Raw genomic sequence first — 22,203 nt, 5'->3', positions numbered from 1 at the left:
AATAGTACTTGAAAATAAAATTACATTTAACTATTGCGACGAATCCATTAACTAATCGTCGCAATGGAGAACCAATTGAACTTTGTCAACTCCCGTGCGACGATTTTGCAAACGCAGTATTTTGTTATATTTTATAAACCAAAGTATATTGCGACGAAAACTACCTAATCGTCGCAAACATATTTTTTTTTTAAATAAAAATTATTAGAATAATGCGACGAAGCATTTATAATCGTCGTAAAACGAGAGGAATTTATTTTTTCACTAAATGTCGCGACGATTACTACATAATCGTCGCAAAGATTAACAAAAAATATATATTAAAAAAACATTTTACCTGTTTGCTACGAAAATCATGATTTGGTCGCAAGCATTTTCTTTTTCAGGGGACTTTTTTGTGTTGCGACGAATGGTGGAAATAATCGTCGCGAGCGGGAGACGAAATCAATTTTCGTCGCTATAAAATCGTCGCGAAAATGCAGTTTTGGCCTAGTGGCAGCAGCAACAGAGATAGGAGCAACAGGTGGAAGACGAAGGTTATCCACGGGAAACATACGCCCAATTCTAGGCCCGGTCCCAAGCTCTTGTCCCGTCCTCGGATCCTGAACAATACATCCAGAGTAGTCAAAAGTAAGACGGTAGCCTAGTTCAGCTAATTGTCCCACAGAAAATAGATTATAAGATAGGTCGGGAATGTGAAAAACGTCGGGAACAAGAATATTTGAAGTTGAAACCGGCCCTAAGTTTTTACCGTGTAAAGTGGAACCATTTGCTATATGAATGTTTAAAGGGTGTTGAGCAGGTTCAAGTTTAGAAAACAAGGAGGAGTGAGGGGTCATATGGTTGCAACATGCTGAATCGAAAAGCCAAGTTTGAGACTTACCAGGCAGGACTGAGAGAGCAGTGGAAAGAGATGCATTACCAGCCATACGAATAGCCTGAGTTATTATATCTTGTAATTCAGGTGATGTAAGATGTATAGTGGATCCAGAAGACTGAGACACAGCTGAGGTGGAAGTCATTGGCGGAGTGGACTCGGTAATTGCAACGGTGGATTTGTTCTGACGATAACATGTATCGATGGTGTGGCCCGGGCGTTTGCAGTAGTTGCAAAACTTTTTGGTCGACTGTCTACGCCGGTTATCGAACCCTGAATGAGAAGGTTTCTCTTTGTTGATAGGGGGAGCAACTGCGAGGACATTGAGCTTATTCTGCACTTGAAGAGTTGCAAGACGTGTTTCTTCTCGTACCAACTCATTAGCAGCTATATCAAGAGATGGAAGCGGACTACGATTGAGAAGCTGACCTCGGAGCGGTTCAAATGCTTTGTCAAGAGACATTAGAAATTCATAAAGACAAAATTCGTCTCGGACAGCAGCACAAAGTTGAGCATCTTTAGAGCACGCCCAAGCTGGTTCAGATAAATCAATTTGGTCCCATATGTAGCGGAACTGATCGTAATAATCATTGATGGATTGCCCTGGTTCTTGGCGAAGTTGGTGCAATTCAACAACCAACTGATATTTCATAGATCCATGAGAAGTCGAATACCGTTTCGCTAACATGTCCCATGCGGACTTGGCATCGTCATAACTGCCCAATAAGTTGGAAATTGAAGGGATGGATGTATTTCTGAGCCATGTAATAATCATGTGGTTGTGGCTGTCCCACTCAATTGTACGACCAACAAAGGCAGAATCTGCTTCATCTTTCGCTTGAACAGGAATAGTGATTGCACCAGTACAATATTGACAAAGCATTCGACCTTTAAAAAAACTTCGCATAGCTTGAGACCATGATAGGTAATTATTGGTTCCCTCGAGAGTACTATTGATGGGTCGAGGAAGAAAGTTGTCTCTTTTGTCCATTTTTTTTAATAAAAACGGACGTAAAAACTGAAATCTATGCGAAAAATCGGGTAAAAATGACCTAAAAGTCAAAGTCAACAGACGACTGGCGCTGATGTGGCGGGCTGGCGCTGATGTGGCGGGCTGACTCAGCAATACAAAGCAGTGGTGATATGGCTGTGATGACGTGAGGATGACGTCACAGAGATGCAGCAAACCAGGTGTGGAGCGCGTGGGCGGGCGCGTTTCGGCGCGTGAAATTCTGCAGCGACAGTATGTGGCGCGTGACGGCGCGTGATGGCGAGTGAGCGGCGCGTGTCGGCGCGTGAACGCGTGAAATTCTTCGGCGGTGGTACGGTGGCGCGTGAAACTGCGCGCAAAACCTTTTCGGGGCGCGTGAGGGCGCGTGCGGTCTCCGATGGCAGTCTGGTTTTCACCGATGAGTAGATCGTTTAACGACGATCTTGGTGGTATGGTCAGAATCTGGATCGGAGCGATGACGCACGCACATCAGTGGTTTTATGGTGTTTCGGCGGAAGCGAGAAAAGAAAAAAAAAAAAGACGAGAACACCACAATGAAACCAAAAAAAAATTGCTAGATGATCAGAGATTGGCTCTTGGTACCATGTTAGTTGAATTGTGGAAAATTTGATCTCTATTCTTCTCCATAGGAGGCACTATTTATACACATAGAGAGAAAGCTATACAAGGAAATAACTAATTACAATGAAATCAAATCTCCTAACTTATGTAGAGCATATCAAATCAAATCCCTAATTATGCTACAAGAATATACATTAACAATATGGTTGAGGGCATGAAAGAATCGATATGTTGTTGGGTCAAATATCCAATTCGAGTTTTAGAAAATATTTCGGAAATTCATGCTCCCATTTCCAATGAGAACTTTTGTTTCCACAATTTTGAAAGAAAAAAAAAATTGTGTAGAAAATGAAAATGTGTGGATGGAGTGATATTTCTAGTTTTATATAGGTGGAAAATGAAAACATGTTTTGTTGTGGTGTGTTTTTATATGGAATTACGTGCTAAAAGTGTAATTGAAGTCTTTGACCGATTATGATCATTGTTTATGCGAAGGGTTTATGCCAATGTTTTGAAAATCGGACGTGCCGGCCGATTAAGCGGTCTTCGAGGCGGTGGCGGTCCTCAACTTTTACGATTTTTGAGTACAAGTTTAAAAAAATGGGTTTTTGCCTACAAGGTAGTGTTAAGAGGTTTGAGGCGGGTTGAAGCGGTCAAATCTTGGAAGACGGGTCAAATTTTGTGAGCCAAAATCGGTCAAAAATGATATTGTTTTCTTTGACTTTTTTCATTTCAAAATTAAAGTTGGGCTATTAATAAAAAAATGGGTTTATGCTTTCTGCTTTATTTTGTTTATGTTATTGTTAAAGAACCCAATAATATATGTTTGCAATGTTCAAGAGTAAATTTAAATTCGAAAGATTTGCATTTTATTTGTATTTTATAAGGATTTTTATTATTATAATTTTATTATTATTAAATTTTTATTATGTTTTTAGCATATATATATATATATGATGGGATATAAACATGTCTAAATATTTTTTTATATAAGTTTTGAGTATTTATAAATACTATCTAGAAATATATTATATTAAATATTAAAGGGTTTATTTGAGATAGCCCTTCACTAACTCACATAATGTAGGATAAGCCCAAACCCTTTTATATTTTTGAGTAAAACCTATTAGTTGTAAGCTTCATTTGATATAAACCCAAATAACTGGCTTATGCCCTTTCAAACCTTAATTAGGGTTTGATTTATCTTATTTTACTTTTATTATTATTTATTTATTAAAAAAAAATATTTTTTTTAATTATTTTTACGGCGGTGGACTAGGGTTGTCGGAGCCCTAGTTAGCTGACTCATCATTAGTTGGCATTCCATTTTTTTTTTGATTTTTTTTTTCCTGCGACGGGTAGTACAAGCTTCGGTTAACTAACTCAGCATTAGTTAACTTCAACATTAGTTAACATTCCATTTTTTTGTCTTTTTTGTTTTTTGTTTTTTAATTTTCTTTTCCAACGGCGCGTGGAGCTCTGGTTAGCTGACCATCATTAGTTAACATCAACATTAGTTGACATTTAACATTCCATTTTTTTTTCTTTTATTTTTTTTTATTTTATTTTATTTTTTCTTTTAATTTGTTTCCGGTGTTGGGTCGTTGGAGCTCCAGTTTGTTGACTCAAATTTAGTAAACTTTCCCATTAGTTGACATCTCTCTCTCTTTTTTTTTTTTTCCAGCGGCTGTTCGTCAGAACTCCAGTTAGCTGACTTAACATTAGTTGACATATCTTTTTTTTGTTTTTTTTTTCCCTTTTATCTCTGTTTAAAAAAAAAAAAATTCCGACGGCGGGTAGTTGGATCTCCGATTAGTTGATTTGCATTATCTGACTACGGTTAGCTGACTTCAACATTAGCTGACGTCCAACGTTTTTCGTTGAACCTGTTATCTTTTTTTTTTTTTTTTTCGTCAACGGGATGTCGTAGCTTTGATTAGCTGACTATGCATCAGCTCACATCCGACCATTTTTCATTTTTCCATTTAACTCTTTTTTCGGCGGCGGATATTTAGGGCTCTGATTAGCTGATTAAACAATAGCTGACACCCGATAGTTTCAATGTTGCAGTCAGCTAATCGTAACTCTGACGATCCGCCATTGAAGGAAAAAAAAAGTTGAATGTCAACTAATGTTGAGTGAGCTAATTAATTGGTGACCTAACGACCTGCACCCGAAAAAAGAAAAGATGTCTACTAATGTTAAAGTTAACTAATATAACTAATACTGAGGCAGCTAATCGGAGTTCCAACAACCCACTACATGAACAAAATTAAAAGAAGAAAAAAAAAAATTGAATGTCAAATGTCAACTAATGTTGAAGTTAACTAATGCTGAGTAGCAAACTAGAGCTCCGACGACGTGCTGCTGGGGAAAAAAAATTCTAAAAGAAAAAGAAAAAAAGGAAAAATTGACCGGGTCAGACCGTCATGGTGGGCGCGTGGGATGGGGTGGGTTGAACTTTTCTCAAATAAAAATATGTAGGCCTATTTTGGGAGTTCATATTTTTGTGAGTTTATTTGAAATGAAAATTAAAAAATGGGTTGATTTTGTAGTGAAACTTCATTCCATGGGCCTAGCTCAAATTTACCCAATTTTAAAAGTCAATTTATTTTTTATTTATCTCGATTAATTACCGCCACACAGGTTAATTGTAGACATCGCCTCCGATCCAATTTCCACTTTTTACAACCTTGGTTTATACATGATTCACTTTCTAGTGAGAGCAATTGTTGAGGGGAAGATTTGTCCTGTGACAGAAGATTGTGGAGGCTTGAGAGTGGGTCGGGCAATAATTGAAAGTCGAGACGCTTGTATGTGTGTCTAATGCACTATAAAGGTTTGATACACTCCTTTCCTACAACAAATTGGTTTTAGAAGAACTAATAGCCCCTGAGGTCCTACAAATAAAAATAAAATAAAAATCTTTCAGCTGGTTCAACTTGTTGATTAAAACGGCTCGTTTGTTTTTCGGCTGTTGTTCAACTGTGAAATAATTTGTGCCATTAATCATCAATTGTCAACAAATCTTGACCATATAAAAAATTCGTCGGTCAAACCTGTCATCAATAGTTAAATATAAAAGGCCAAATGTCATTGTTAGTCCCTCATGTTTAGATTTCATCCCACTATAGTCCCTCATTTCTCAAATGCATCATTAAAGTCCCTCATCTTCCAATCCCATCTCAGTGTCATCCTTGTATTGACACTTCCGTTAGTATTAACGGAGATCAGCAAAATTGGATTACATTTTCCACTAAATAAGGTCAAAGTTGGCAAATTACTACTTATAATAAACATTAAACAAAGAAAAAAATTGACAAAAAATCATAATTTTCCTCTAATTCAAATAAAATAATTGGGATTTCATTTTTATTTTTATTTTTATTTTTTAGATTTAAAAGCAAATTTCAACCTCTTAATTTGTGTAGGAAAACAATGGACTTTTTAACCTGCTTATATTAAGTTTTTCCTCAACTTTGTTATTTTTTTTCTTTTCAATTAACATAATTTGGTTGATTTTTGTTTTGTGATCTATTTCTTTCATACATAAATTATTTGAGAAGAGATAAATATAAATTTTATATATTTGTATTAAATGTGTGCTAAGTATTATGAAATTAATCTATGGAAGCATTGCAGTTTATTTTCATTTAGTTTCGGGAAAATATATTTTGAGCCAAAAATCTAAGAATAAAAATAATGTTTAATTTTTTTGGAAAAGAAAATTATAAATCGATAAGAACGTTGCTTATATATTGACAATCAAAGTTTACCTTGGGGTGGAAATTAGATGGAATGGATCGGAAACGGCTTTTTCGGAAAATTTTCAATTTTTTTTTGAAGATAAAAATAGGTTCTGATTTTCGTTCCAAAAATATCGGAATGCAAAAATTCATTCCGATTTCGGAATGCCTCGACATCGGCGGATTTTTGGAAATTACATTAGTTTATAATCTCTTGTTCCAAATTCATATATAATGGAAATTTTCACAGTATTTTTCTATATTTTTTGAAATTTTGCAGAAAAATGCAAGAAAATCCAAAAGAGATTTCTTATAAGAAAAAATGCAACATAAAGTTTCTAATACCAACTAATATTTTACATATCGGAATTTCCGTCAACTTTATATACCATTTCAATTTCGTTCTAAATAAATTCAGAATAATCGAAAGCCTGAACTTCGGAAATCGGAATGACAAATACGATTCCAAATTAGGATATGTTCGGATCGGAATTACTGGAATTTTGTTCCAATTTTCACCTATAAGTTTACCACAGTTTAGAGTTTTGGATATTTCATATCTAGAAAAATATTGACTATGTAGAGGGAGGGGTATATTGAATTTAAAAGAAGTTTTTGTCGTCACGTGCATGAAATTGAAATATTTATCTTGAAATGCAATAGAAGAGTAAAATATCAATATTATCCCTAGAATAATTATTTATTGTGACTTTCCGTTAGTATATAACGGGAATATGAAACCAAGGACAACATTGGTACACTCATAAAAGATGAGGGACTTTGACGGTGCATTTGAGAGATGATGGACTATAGTGGTATGAAACTTAGACATGAGGGACTAACAATGATATTTGGCCAATATAAAATAATACTAATCATTAACGATATGTATGTTGAACTCGAATAAAAAAAAAAGGAAAAATGAAGGTAAATTACAACCACCTTTGAGGTATCGTCAAATTAAGAAAAAAAAAATCCACATGTTTGGATAATTACATTTATTCCTCAATTATGAATTTTCTTACATATCCATCATTATGGTATCAGATTGAACATAATCTTCTTTTAGATTCAGTGGAATATTCTCTAGTTTGTACTCGTTTTGTGCAAAATACAATTTCTGGCGCACCACAATCTGATATGTACAAGCCAAAACACACATCTTATGATCATCTAGCTTCAAAACGTGGAGCTCGAATAGGATAAAACGGGTACAAAATTGAGAATATTCCATATAATCTAGAAGATTCCACTAAATTTGACACCGCAAGAATGGACGTATAAGAAAATTTATAATTGAGAGTGGTTATAATTTAAAATCGGCGACGGTTATATGCAAGCCCGTTTTTTTATTAGTTCAAGACCTTCAATATAAAAATACTAATTTACCCTTAATGAAATTTAAAATCAAATAAAAAACACAAAACATTAAAAAATAAAAAAAATCATTTCCTTTGTGCAAGACCAAATAAAATACATAAATCCATAAACCCCTCTACTTTATTTCACGACTTAAAAATCTTCTCCTTCTTCTTCACAAACCCACCAAGAAATCCTACACACCAAAATTATCAAATACATATCAAACATTCACGATGGAACCAAAAAACAATGATATGGTGGTTTACGAGGGTGGAGAACACAATGAAATATGTTTTAACCGTTTATTTTTGCTTTTGGGTCGTTTTTTTTTTTTTGGGAAAAAAAATTCGACGATACCAAAAATCGATCTGCAAATACCGGTTTTTGTTACTAAAGTCGGTAACCACATTCCGATTATTTTAATAAAAATCGGTACTTAAAAACCGATTTTCGTGGTACAAATCGGCATGACAACACCGATTTGTTTTTGTATTATAGGTATTGTCATGCCGACTTATACTACAAAAATCGGTTTTTAAGTACCGATTTTATTATCTGTGTTTTTTAAAGACCGTTTTCTCATACTTTTGTGCAACAACCTAGGGAATTGATGGAGGATTATTCAAATGAATTATCTAACGGATAAATATTTGACACACGGAAAACTCTACTTGATTGGGTTAAAAGTATTGGTAGACACCACCGAATGGTGATAAACATTTTTCGTTTCAAATATTTAAAAAATATCAATTAACCAAATATATAATGTATTATTTAAAAAAAAAATCCGAAAAAAAATCGGTATCCGAAAACCGATTTTGTACTCGATAATCGACATTAGAACGCCGATTTTGACTTGTAAAGTCGACGTTGTGTCGCCGATTTGGTTAACAAAAATCGGCATTATGACACCGATTTTCGTGTACAAAATCGGTTTGGGTAAACCGATTTGGGAAACCAACGAAAAAAAAAAATTAATTTCAATCTCAATGTTTTTTCCAAAATCGGCCAAAGCATTGCAACCCAACAAGAAATAAGCATAGATTAATGTTCATTCGTACATATTTATCAAGAGTCGATGCTCGATTAATGTTTTTGAATTTACAAATAAAAATTTAGTAAAAAGGACTTACTTATTGGTGGTGGTGCGGTGGGTGGGTCGCTGGTCGGCGTCGCGGCGGTTTGGCGGTGGCCGTCGTGATATTTTCTTTTTGTTTTTCTATTTTTTTATTTTTTGATTTTTGGTCTTGAACAAATTAAAAATATGATTTATTTGTATTTGAATATTATTTGTGGATAAGGATATATTTGTCATCTTTAGTCTTGATGTAATAAAATTAGATTAATTTAGGGGCTTGAACTAATAAACTCCTTTATATGAGTTTGAACTAATAAAAAAATGAGTTTGCATATAACCGCCGCCTTTAAACTCGCAAGAGTTTTTCGTAATTAGACCATACGTCGGAGGTTGTTGTAATTTACCAAAAAAAAAAATTATATTTGCCAAATTCGAACCATGGTTCAATGCATGATTCGGTAGGGGCGAGCGAGTCGGACCCATCAACCCGCTACACCCGTCAAACCCGTGAAAAACCGCCCTGTTGGGACCGGACGGATAGATCCATCCATAGGATTGGGTCCTAAAATGGTGAAGAACCGTGGGTTCGGGTCTTAGACGGGTTCAATTTTTTTTAATACCCGTGAAACCCGTCCCGCCCCGCCATACAAAACGACGTCGTTTTGTTTACATTATATAGTATAATAAATTAATAATATTAATGAATAAATAAAGTATATCTAGTGTATCAAATACATAAATCAACTAAACTATAATTGTGGAAATAATAGCTATAAAAATTATGAAAATCTCTAAGAAAATGTAGGAAAAAAAGCATATATATACAACGGTCAACACACGGCAAAAAAAAAAAAAAAAGAAGAAAATGGTGTTGAATGGAGCTGAATAGCGTTGGTTATGCTTGAAAAAACTATATTTATTTTATTTAAATTTTGTCTTTTAAGTTATGAATTATTTATTTTTAGTTTTATATTAATTTTTATTTACTCTTGACATTTACATTATTTATGTTTTGTTTCAATTTAAAATTTTAGGTTATTCATTTTAGTTTCTAATTATTCTCCCATAAAACTTATAAATTATATATAAAAAAAATAGTTTAGACGATAACGGGTTTCGACCCGTAAAGGTTGGGTCCTACTACAAACCCGCCATGGACCCGCCTATCGTAAACCCGTTAAAAACCCACAAGTTTGGTTCTTCAAAATCAAGAACCGTTGTTTGACGGGACGAGGGCGGGTTACCCGCGGGTTTATGGCCCGTGCACACCCCTATGATTCGGGGCCCGGACCCTTAACACATTCTTGCTTAGGCGGACCGGTCAAACCGGGTTAATTGACCCATTACCAGGACCAATTTTGATACGGGTCGAACCGGGGAGCCTGACATGTCTAGCCGTACTTTGTTCCTTCTTCTTCTTCTTCTTCTTCTTCTTCTCTCTCACACAAATGTGACTGTAGAGTGAAGAAAAGAGGCGATTGTTGCTTGGAAAACCAACCTAGAAATTGGTAATGGCGATGATTATTGCTGTCGTCACTTGTATATATATTTGTCTCCACTTCAACCTCTCGTATTCCTCTCCTCCTCTACTTACCGGAGTCCACCCTTTAGGTTAACTCTCTCTCTCTCTCTCTCTCTCTCTCTCTCTCTCTCTCTCTCTCACACACACACACACACACCTGCAAATTGAATTGGGGATTTTATGTGCAGACGAGAATTACTACGACGCGGCGGTGATCAAATGCAAAGATGGATCGAGATCATTCACTAGAGACCGCCTCAACGACAATTTTTGCGATTGCGCCGACGGCACCGATGAACCTGGTAATTAAACACATTTTTTTGTTTTCTTGTCACAGTCGTTTACAATTAATGTTGGAGAAAAATGAATTTCGCAGTTTGTTTCGTTATGTGAGCTACCATGCTTTAAATTTAGAGTTTAGAGAACCGTTTGGTTGTCAAGATAAGCCATGATTAACTAAATAGTTGGACTTAATTTGATGTTTGGTATTCTCAATAAATTGCAGGGTCGACCTGCCAAAATTATATAATCATGGCTTATTGGCTTATCTTGCCTTCTTTTTGTTGGACGTTTCAAGCTCCAATAAAATAATTGAGTCTCATTAGATTATTTAATCTTATCTTGGCTAATCTTATCTTGCCAACCAAACAGGGCCTTAGCTGATTAAGTAGTGCAGCTATATTTAATCTGGGGTTTTCTTGTATGTTACATTGAAAGTATGTGAAATGAGATTGGGTTGAATGTTTTTGTTAGTAAGATTTTGATGGCCCTTCCCCCGTTTCTATGAATTGAGGGGAAGGAAAACGGATCTCGCCCTCCGATATTAAATTTAAGCAGAAATATGTCCTCTGCACTTTGAATTCATCATTACACTGTGCAATCCATTTGATTATGGACTCAACTGTAAAGTTTAGTTCGTATAAGCAAAAGGGAGAATATGTTTTGAAAAACTTATATACAGATAAAAATGCGCGGGCCCACTAAAGAAGAATGAAAGCCAAAATTTTAGTTCAATGGTTCTTTTGCCGAAGCTGCATATGCAGTCCTTCTATCTTAGGACTTGATCTTCATGATGTAATAGTTCTGCACACGTCTTGTTGTTTTTCGGATGGAAGTAGATATCTGTATGCCTCCTTTTGTTTTCATTCTTCTTCTAGCCAGAGCTTATTGTCTAGTTTCAAAGATCATGAATTTTGAAGTTCGTAGTATGTTCTTCAAGAACATTTGTGCGTAGCACTGAAATCCATATTATTGCTGCCGATAAAAAATATCTCATTAAATATGCATAACTTATTTCACTACTAGTGTGGAGTGATATGATACTCAATACCCTTTTAATTTTTTGGTTATGTAGGAACTCCGGCATGTCCTTCGGGAAGATTCTACTGCAGAAACACGGGAAGTACACCAAGATTTTTGTTTTCTTCTCGCGTGAACGATCACATATGTGGTGAGTGTAACAATTTCTGATTTAAACCTCGTTTTGGATTATAGCATAGTTTTGGTTGACTTGTATGTGTTTATTACATATCTTGGTGAAATCATGTTTATGCTATTTATATAGTCCCGATTCTTGAAAAAAAAACATTGCACTTAATGCTCTTACTCGTTTTTCTGGCTCATCCATGAACTGGATTTGACTTTGTATACATGTCAAATTGGTTACTATATAGTTAATGCTTAAGAAAATAATGTTTATGATTGTATCGTTTTAGCTTATATATATATCTTCGATTGCTTTTTGCCAACTCATATTATTGACATATCTGATTTATTTATAGTAACTCGTTCTTATAGATTGCTGCGACGGAAGTGACGAATACGACGGAAACGTCTTTTGTCCCAACACTTGTATCATGGGTGGGGGTATTGTATATCAGAGAACAAATTATGACTCCTCAGTCACAAGTTTAAGAAAAAATAAATCCGGGATTAAGATCGATGACTCAGCACCGAAACTCAAAGGTACTTGTCTATGTATCACATCGACCTGTTAAGCTGTGTATGTATCTTACGCTCGTAAGAATGACTGTTGAGTTGCTATTCCAGGATTGAAGGCCTTGGTGTTTCTCCAAGCGGCTCTTGTTATTATTGTCGTTTATTTCCTGCTATTTCGCAGGCGTAAGATCAGGAGAAGAAGTTCCCGATGAGAAATTTTGTATTCTGTAATGCTTATTTGATCGTGTACATTTCATTCCCGGAAAAAAAAAAGTAAAAAACACGACCATCTTACTGTTGTGTATATTCGTTTTCCACGAAACTGATCCTTACAAGAAATCGGAGACGATGGTCGTTTAAGGACACTTTTAACTGAAACAGGTTTCATTACTTTTTAATTGCGAACTATATTCTTACAATCAGATGTAGAATTAAATACCGTGGTATGGTTCAGAACACTTGAAAATTACAGTCTCTCGAGAAATAAAGGAGTCGGCATCATGACTTAATCTTGTCACAGGAGAAGCAAATTATTCGTCACCTGTAACGTATATATATGGATGGTCAGTTTGTAGTAAGGCATTCTTCTTGTTGGTTATTTTCGAATATTGGATATAAAATTTATCAGTCTGATTCGTAAACAATTATGTTGAAATTCTAATGTCAATAAAACATCAGGTAATGTTTTTGCATCAATTGCTTATTCTTACCGCGGTGCTTCTTCGCATGCGTTTATTCTTGTTGCAGAAAAACTCGTGTTTGCAGCTTCAGTTATATTCCCTCCACTCTTGAGTGGTGAAGGTTGGATCATCTCATGCGTTTTGATAAGTACCTGTCTGAACTTGGCTGGTTCATAAAGCACGTGAATATCGGAGCCGTACCCATGCCTACCTTTCAGGTACTATATTATCATGTTTTTTTTTTCCAATAACAGTTATTACAACACTTGTGCCGTAAAATGTTCAGTTACTCTTTCTACGATTGTAACTCTTCTGAAATTCAAATTTAAAGTAACTCAACCCCCCCGGATTTTCAGTGAGCTTGTCTAGAAATGAGCTGCCCCATAAATTAAATGTTATGTAGTTGGAAGACAAATCGACAGTCTAATCTAACTCCCGTTAAACGTTATTACATTCTTCATAGGTAAGATAAAACAGTAAATTATAACATATTAAACCATCTACTAGTGGAACGCTTTTCGATTCTTTGTGTAGAAATCTAGAAAAGCTATTTAATTTTGTTTTTTCAGATATTACGATGGTGAGATTATTTACCTATTAGAACCCAATTTTTTTTTTTACATTTCGTTTCGTCAAGATCACTTTGTAGGGTAGCTAGCCTGCAAAGCAATGCCGCAAATACCGTTCTTATCCGACGAACCACGGCTCATTTTAACGTAACCCTTTTGACCCCAACTAGTCCCCCACGAATTCTTCACAAGCCAATACTTCTTACCACCATCCACACCGTACCCCACAACCGTAACCCCGTGATTCAAACTCTGCCCGCAGTAGCCGTCAAATACACCACTCGAGTAAAGCTGGAAGTTATAGCCACCGGCATCAATGGCTACCGACACCGGCTGTTTAGCCACTGCAGCCTTTAGATTTTCTTCGTTTCCGACGGGTACGTATTTGTAGCCGCTTATTTTTGCTGCTTTATTTTTTCCCTTTTTGGAGTCGCATTTATCGTTTCTCCCTTTGTAAGGATAATCCTTTGATGTGGCTACGCCCCCGTTCTTTATTATGAAATCGAACGCGTCTTCCATTATTCCACCGCTGCAACCTTGGTTGCCTCCTTTCGTGTCGCAGTCCATTAACTCTTGTTCGGATAGAGTTACCAATTTTCCGGTCTTGATCTTGTTTATGCCTTCTACTGCTGCTATTGCAGAAAACGCCCAGCAACTGCCTAAATAAAACACAAGTAGGATTTTTTTTAACGATTTTTTTTTCATTAATTAATGTTTTTTCTCTAGATTATCGTCGAAGAAATTCTCGGAAATGAAAATTGTTAGAATATATTTAGGTATTTGGCTTACAATAAAAATCTATTAGGTATTATTTTCAATGTCAGTAGATTTGGTTTCTGTCCCGTTTTACGGAACAAGTTTTTCGTAGTTTGAAGTATTTTCCGAACTCTATATCAATGTTTTAGTGTATGTGTTTGCCATTCTAGCCGATTGAATGTTCGATTATCTGCTTTTCTATTCTAGTATGGTATTGAGAGTAGGTTGAAATATTTTTTTTGTTTTTTTATTAGGTTTCGTTTGGCAAAGCTTATTTTACACAGTTGATAGGCTCTTACATCTGATAAGCTGTTTTATGAGTTGATAAGTTGTTACGTCTTATTTTTAGAATTAATGTTTAAAATGTTTGGATAATGATCTTATAAGCTATTTTTACTCATTATAACATTTTAAATAAAAGGGTGGGGTAGAGGCAGCAAATTATTTTTTGAATTTTTAAGATCTTTTTGTAAAATATTACCAAACGCTTTAGAAGAGCTTATATGCTCTTAAATCTTTTTAACAGCTTATAAGCTTAGCCAAACACCCTCTAACTCTATTTTCATTTTTTTTCTTTTCCTTCTCGTTGAAATCCAATTTTCGAAACAAAAAATAAAGTAAATCCTCAAATTGAAACTCCAATAGTAAATGAATCTTCTTTTAAGAGAAAATAGTGTGTGTAGTTACGTATAATCGAGATAAGAATCATGCGTGCATGCGTCCCAATTAGTGCGAAAAAAGTTAAACAGACACAAAAACAAGAAAATATTTGTACCACAAGTGCCTTGATTCTTGATTGGAGTGACAGCACCCTTCTTTCTCCAGTCAATGCTAGCCGGTAGAGCATAATTACGAAGCGTGCCATTGCGTGTTTCAACTGAATTCCCATGAAGATGATTACTATTGTTGTAGCCCAAGTAGATCGACTGGAACTCGTGATTCGTCATGTCCGCAAATTGATTGTCGGTTAGACTGTAAGAAAGATTCTGTGAGTTGACGAAGTCGATATACTGCACATTTGACTGATAGATTCCGAATCGGAAGTTCCATTCGTTGGTGCTTTTGTACGTCTGTCTGTACGTTTTAAGCCAATCATTGAATCTTTGTTCCATAGTCTCCGTTTCGTTCTTCACTTTTCGATCCTCCGAACATTTCGAAGAAACGCAGAGCATGCAGAAAAAGACGATAGCGAGGGAACGATTTTTTGTCTTCATTTGTGAAAGGTAAGAGGAATTCGGAGAATTGATTTACGATGTTCTGTTTTGTTTCCGGTTGTTTAAATAATATGTTGGCAGTTCGGTTGGACTCATGCTTTTGTTTCTTGTAGTGCAAGTATTTCTGTTGCTAAGGCAAGTTTGTTGTGTTATTGCCTTTAACTAATAAGATTCATGCTTCGTCTGTGCGCAAAAATTACGGAGTTTTAGTTTTGAAGTTTTTATGTTATAAAAATTTGCAGGTTTAGCTCGTGGTTACGCGAATTAGCGATTTTTTAACACCATATGACCATCATTGACGTTTTAGAAAATTCATGTCTACTTTTGATCGAATATTGAGTAAATTATATTATCCTCCACTGAAGTTTGGTTAGTCTAACTACGCGATCCCCTTGCGCTATCAACTTCCACACCCAGCTCCAGCTATGCTCGACGAAGTGAGAACACATCAGAAATAATAAAACTTTTCTTAATTTTTTTTGGCAGTTGCATATTTAGCCATTTTCGACCTGTAGCTTATTGTCTTGGACTCTTTATGTAATTATTGGTTTTTGATCTATAGACAGGACGGGGGGTCCAGCCCAACCATCACCCTCATCGGGTGTTCATTCTCAAAAGAAAATAGATAAAAACCTCGAATCAATAGGCGAAAGTCATTTAATAAGAGTATTAAGAATCTTACCGCCAAACAATTTATGTAATAAATGGTAAAAGTTTTAAATCACCAACAATTTGATTTCTAAAAATCACAGACAAACACTCCATGCGTTCTACAACAACTATCATTTTAGAAAAAAAATATTTTTATTCCATATTATCTGTTATTTTTTAAATTTTCAATACTGTATTAAATGCATTTTTTCATGTTTTACCCTTATTATTTCAACTCTATTAAATATTAACTCTCTTATCACACGATTAAATAATAAGCTTATATTAGTCGTTTTTATGTATATATATTTTTTTTAAATCAAGCCATATTTATTATGATTCTTAATATTTGTGCAAATCTGAAAAGAGACAAGTTAAAAAAGAACGGATTGGGTAACATTTATTTTATTTGTTTGAAGCACGATTGATTATTATAGCTCTAGGCAAAATCTTTGTCCGATGCACTGAGTAAGTTTTTACCATTCATATAAATACATACATCCACATCAGTGTATGTAGATCTACAATTAAAAACCCCTCGATATAACCTTCATCAAGTATAGCATAAAAATAACCATCGTATTACTTCGTAATACAACGTAATTAGCGAAATTCTTAATCGTTCATTAGTATGTAAAATACATAAATATGATAGGATTGATACACTCACCCCCATGAAACGTAGTTAGAAACTCTAACAGGATAATGCAATGGATACATTATCCCGATAGGGTTCTAATGGACTATTACTTTAGCTAGTGGTGGAGATAATATAGAGTTATGGGGAGTTATGGGGTGACATGGCTCCCCCAATATTTCTTAAATCAGCCATAACTCTTTGTTGTCTCCACCACTCCCTGAAACCAATAGTCTGTTAGAACTCTATCGTAATAACTAATCCAATGCATTATCCCATTAGAGTTTATAACTACGTTTCAAGGGGGTGAGTGTAATTATCGATACCACAGGGATTTGAAAGTTGTTTAAGCATACCTCAGGGGTGTGAGTGTAATTTACCCTATTATTTATTTAATATATTATAATTATTATTTGTGATGAGTGATGAAGATTAGTGGGGTGGCACAAACAATTGCATAATAGCATATATAAATTCCCGATGAAGGGGGAAAGTGCAAAGAGAGAGAGAGAGAGAGAGAGAGAGAGAGAGAGAGAGAGAGAGAGAGAGAGAGAGTGCAGAAAGGGAGCATGTGGGTATAGTTTGTGTACAAAGTAAGAGCGCGTGCAAACATTTCACATGGCCGGTGCATACATTTAATATCACACACACACACACCATACTTTTCTACTACCCTCACTTTTCACAGCTCATTCACAGAAATACCCCCACCCCCACCCAACTATTATTAATTACCAATTTATTTTTTATTCGGTTTTAATTTTATATATATATTACCCCAATCATTGAGAGTTGAGAGTACGCGTCTATGTACATGTTTTGTACTAGTAATTTTAGATGTTCTTTCCAAAATCCAAATATATTAAAATTATGAGATGTAGTTCTGACAAGATGTAATGTGATTATGCCAAAGTTGTGAGTAATACGGTAGCATGTCTGGTGGTGTTTTACAAGTTTATTAGTAAAATGTTCAAATACAATTTTCACCCCTGAACTATAACCACTGTCGTATTTACTCTTCACAACTACGAAATGTGACAAAATGGTCCCACATATTACCAGTCAATGATTAGTATTTTGACACAGTTAGTTTGTACAGTTATGCCTATGGTGGGTGGCGGCGTCGGAGAACTACATATCAGCAAATGGCAACAACAACTCATGGCTCATGACGGTTGAGAGAGGCATCGGTTGACGTGGTTATAGAACGGATGGTTATGGTGGTAGATGGCCATTGGAGATGGTGGTGTGAGGTCAGATCTACGGGGGAGGTGGTTGCATCAAGCTAGGGCTCTTTGATGGTGCTATGGTTTTGGTAGGCGGTTAGGGTTTGGTGGATAGAAGTTGGCGGCTAGGGTTTGGCGACGACTGTGAGTTATTTTGCTACTAGGGTTCGGACAATACACCGTAGTAAACTGTAGTACACCGTAGTATGCTATAGTACACCGTAGTATATTATAGTCTACTACAATATTAACATCAGATAAAATCAAATTTTCTTTAAAAAAATATATAAATTGAATTTAGAAAAATGAAAAATATTTTTTTTCGTATTCTTCAATATTATGAAGAGACAAAACATATTTTTTTAATAGTGCAAAAAATGCTAAAATGAAGAAATAGAAAGAAAAATAAAAGGACAAGTGTGTTTTGTATAAAAAAATTAAAAACTATTGGTTGGAAAAAGGAAAATATTAAATTTTGACTAAAAAAACGATAAATGCAATTTGAATTTTACTTAATGCAGATTTCGAATTTGTGAATGAAAGGGCATTTTTGAAATGAATTTTACGAATGACGTGTAACAAAAGTTTAGTTGAACTTGTCATGTATTTTCAACCAGTCTTGTTACTAGGGACCCGTATTTTAAGCCCCCTAATATACTATGGAATTTTTCGCTGAAAAAATTTAGTTTTGGGGAAAAAGAAAAAAATATAATATGACGATGAAATAAATGATCTTAAATTTCCAGATCAAATTTAAAAAAAAAATCATTTTTTTATTAATTTTTTATTTTATTGAAATTTCTAATAAAATACTTTTATTTTTCTTAAATTATTTTGCCATTTTTTTTTGAAATAATAGATCTTATTTCATTTACTTAGTTTTTTTGCTTATATTCTAACAGAACGGTAAAATTATCACATAAAGATCAATTAAAATTTGTTCAAAGTGCCACATCATCTATGTTAGACGGATAGATTAACAAATGCTAATAACAGAGGTCATTTTGTCGCATTTCATAGTACATGGGGTAAATGCGACAGTAATCATAGTACATAACATGGTACAAATTGTATTTAACCCTAGTAAATAACGGAGTTTCTATGAGAAGGTCCTAACAACTGATCTTTATTAATTTAGATTCAGCTATTTAGTCTATTTGGTCAATAAATTCACATCTTCAACATGTTACAAACAAAGAAGTACATAGTATTTATGACCAAAAAATATCTTAATAAACCCGATTCTTAATTATAAATTCAATTGTGACCCTCAAAATCCAATTTTGACTTTATATTTTTCTTCCTGAAAATTATTTTTTCGCGATAGAGACCGACGGCTGACCTATGATTAACACGGGTCTTCCTTAAAATTCTTTCGAATTTTTTTTCTTGCGATGGACACCGACGGCTGACCTACGGTCAACACGGGTTTTCCCCGTTTGCCGCTGACCGGTTACAGTAATATTACTGTCGTCGTCAGTAAAATTACTGTAAACACAATAATATTACTCCCAACCACTTCAATACTATTGTTTTTTGGTTTTTTTATTTTGTTTGACTTGTTGACCGATCAACGTAATAAAATTACAGTCTACTATTGCATTATTACTATGGTTGACAGTAAAATTACTCTAAACATAATAATATTACTGTCAACCACATCAACATTATTATTTTTTTTTGTTTTTTTTATTTGATTTATTGATCAATCAACGTAATAATATTATTGTATACTATTGTAATATTACTGTGGTTGACAGTAAAATTATTATAAGCCCAATAATAGTATTGTGGTTGACAATAATATTACTAATATTACTGTCAACCACAACAATATTAATTTTTTTTGGATTTTAATTATGTTTGCCTTTGTTGACCAGTCAACATAATAATATTAATGTATTACACAAGAATTTGTTATGTAATATAGTGATTTTATTGTGTTAATATCACCGTGGTAGATACTAATATAGCAATATGACCGTGTTAAACAGCAATATAGTTAATGTTACTGTCAACCAGAGTAATATTACTGTTTTCTACGACCGCCAAAAATTGTTCGGGAAAAAAAACAGAAGCCAACGCCGTCGAAGAACGGTGTTAATCGTCGGTCAGCAGCGGCGACAGCAATAGAAAGAAAAAGAAGGTCAACGCCAGACACCCAAGTCAACAATGGCTGACAGGCGTCGACTGTCAAAATTAGGTTAGGGGTTAAAATTGAATAATTGTTGAAATTTGGGGTCAAATTGGATTTAAGTGATGAAATTGGAGCATATTGAAATGTGAGGGGTATTTTAGTTTTCTACACACCTGTATACTTTGTCTGGACTTTTTTGTAAAGAATTTTTTGTCTAATTCTATTTATGGATAAATAGCCGATGATGAGCTCATTTGTAATGGCCCATTAAATAAATCTATGATTCAGATGTTAAAAATATTTAATTTTACTATTGAAGGTGAAAACACTGTCAAATTAAGCTCACCCCCACTCCTTTCTCTCATACCACCCCACCTCGTTACCCCTACCAACCCTCATCGATCCAATCGCCACTGTCGTTGTCGGTTGACTCTAGTCAACCGGCCGATCAACAATTTGGAAAACAATTAGGGTCCATTTGGATGGAAGGATGTGATTTGGGAAGTAAATTGGATGAAGAACTTGAAATTACTCCAATTTGTAGTTATTTGAAATTCATCCCAATCAGGGTCGTAGCCAGGGTGATTTGTTTGGGCATGCGTGAGTTCGAGAAAAATAAATTGAGAGGGCGAATATACTATAATCTAAAAATACATAAATAAAAATCAATAAAAAATAGGCAATTTTCTTTTTTTTTTTTTTCAGGGGCGGCTGCCCCCCAAGACATTGTTTGGGTACGCCCATGATCCCAATTGCTCAAAAAATAACTAAAAAAGACGGGTATGAATTTGAAATTCTTAGGCAAATCCCTCAATCCTAACCAGGGATTTGTTGTTATGGATTTAAAATCCCTACATCCAAATACACCCTTAAAATTTCAATTTCGTATGTTGAAAGGGTAAGGAATAATTTTGTCGAAAATGGACTTATCACTTACGGAACTCATGGATATAAATTTATAAAGTAATGAACTTTTAAGGAAACTAGACAGGTGCACGAGCGTTGCACGTGTTTTATTAGTATTTCTATTTATTTCTTAATTGTGTATTATACTTGCCCAATTTAACAAAATAATAATGTCAATAATCCGTTTTGACGGGCAATGTCTTTGAAGTTTGAAATGGTTAGTTTTATTGATAAGTGTTTTAATTACATTAGTTTTTTATTTCAAAAAATATTGTTAATATTGCATTTTTTAACATATGAGAAATCTGATTTTGTTTTTAAATTTCCACAACATCTCTGTTCACCGTCCCCATGAAAAACTTAACCATATGTCTTCTAAATTTCATACATGAAGTACTAGTGAAACAATGAATAAAAAAGAATAACAATACAATATGTGCAAAAAAGGCAAATAATATCATTATATAACCAGATTAACTACCTAAATATTACAAAATTTATCACATCATATTGATATTTTATAATTAATTAACAAATATGTTCAATTAAAAACTCAAATATTAATAAAGCTAAGCAAGAATTTAAAAGATAATCAAGTAAACATCAAAGTAACAACAGATTATGACTCAATTTCCTTTTTGATTTTGACAGAAAGCAACGTTTACCTTTGTTTTCATTTTTCCAATCGTGAAGTGTTTCTTCATCATCAGAACTCGTGACGATATTTACTTAAGTTTGTTTCACAACTTATCTCCATTCCGGTCCGGACCACTTTTAGTTGTAGTATCCAATTTTTTTTTGATTGGCTTGTAATTCTTTAAGGGGCAAAATTGAATTATTGACCATGTTTTGATGGTTTCATGTTCGGTAAGAACTGAATTTAGTAACAATGGAAATTCAGATACGAAGAATATGCTTACCAGTCGTATATTTAAAATTCTCAAGTGTCGATTGGATATGTATCTTTGATGAAGAGGATGTTGTCCAAACTCAAAAGTGGTAAATATAGCATATCAACTATTTATATGAATTATGATTGAATGAATTTTTGTATGTGATTTTTTTTATTACTTTCTCTTAAAAATCTATTTATATAAAAAAAGTAAAGTAATAAAAAAAATAATTAAATAATGACCTATAATTGGATCAGAATATGCATTTCTGTAAATGAGAAAAAAAAATAGAAAATGTTATACAGTAATTAATTGTATGTATGTCATAGCAAATGTGGGAAAAAATATATATAATTAAATGGGACCTTTAATTGTATCAGAATATCACTGTTGTGAAGAATAATATTAATTGAGAAAATATTAAATCGATTAAATTTA

At 34.2% G+C, this 22,203-nt stretch overlaps 2 protein-coding genes across 3 annotated transcripts; one reads left to right on the top strand and one right to left on the bottom strand.

Moving 5' to 3' along the window:
- The first annotated feature begins 9,999 nt into the window (after window positions 1-9,999).
- Window positions 10,000-13,148, top strand: LOC105966394 (kinase C substrate, heavy chain-like protein). Of its 2 annotated transcripts, none has more exons than XM_088811528.1 (5): window positions 10,000-10,247; window positions 10,347-10,460; window positions 11,513-11,608; window positions 11,956-12,123; window positions 12,844-13,148. In XM_088811528.1, exons 1-5 carry the CDS (start codon window positions 10,148-10,150, stop codon window positions 12,951-12,953), a joined length of 588 nt encoding a protein of 195 aa, XP_088667654.1. In that variant the 5' UTR covers window positions 10,000-10,147; the 3' UTR covers window positions 12,954-13,148. The 2 variants fall into 2 exon arrangements, with proteins under 2 accessions (XP_088667654.1, XP_012846406.2); XM_012990952.2 differs by lacking the exon at window positions 12,844-13,148 and adding an exon at window positions 12,208-12,515.
- On the bottom strand, window positions 13,138-15,358 carry LOC105966393 (Cysteine proteinases superfamily protein). Its single transcript, XM_012990951.2, has 2 exons — window positions 14,877-15,358; window positions 13,138-14,004 (listed from the first exon to the last, which is right to left on the bottom strand). The coding sequence occupies exons 1-2, from the start codon at window positions 15,313-15,315 to the stop codon at window positions 13,415-13,417; spliced, it is 1,029 nt and encodes a 342-aa protein (XP_012846405.1). The 5' UTR covers window positions 15,316-15,358; the 3' UTR covers window positions 13,138-13,414.
- Window positions 15,359-22,203: the final 6,845 nt, after the last annotated feature.

The sequence above is a fragment of the Erythranthe guttata genome, chromosome 13 (assembly GCF_056151865.1).
Source record: "Erythranthe guttata isolate IM_541 chromosome 13, IM_541, whole genome shotgun sequence".
Lineage (NCBI taxonomy): Eukaryota > Viridiplantae > Streptophyta > Magnoliopsida > Lamiales > Phrymaceae > Erythranthe > Erythranthe guttata.
Note: the sequence above shows the minus strand (reverse complement) of the source record. Positions and strands in the feature narration are given on the sequence as shown.

Coding starts and splice junctions, on each gene's coding strand:
- LOC105966394 (XM_088811528.1), top strand. CDS start 10,148: ATGGCGATGATTATTGCTGTCGTCACTTGTATATATATTTGTCTCCAC. Junction 10,248..10,346: donor TACCGGAGTCCACCCTTTAG/GTTAACTCTCTC, acceptor TTTTATGTGCAG/ACGAGAATTACTACGACGCG. Junction 12,124..12,843: donor CTCAGCACCGAAACTCAAAG/GTACTTGTCTAT, acceptor TTCTTGTTGCAG/AAAAACTCGTGTTTGCAGCT.
- LOC105966393 (XM_012990951.2), bottom strand. CDS start 15,315: ATGAAGACAAAAAATCGTTCCCTCGCTATCGTCTTTTTCTGCATGCTC. Junction 14,005..14,876: donor CAAGAATCAAGGCACTTGTG/GTACAAATATTT, acceptor TGTTTTATTTAG/GCAGTTGCTGGGCGTTTTCT.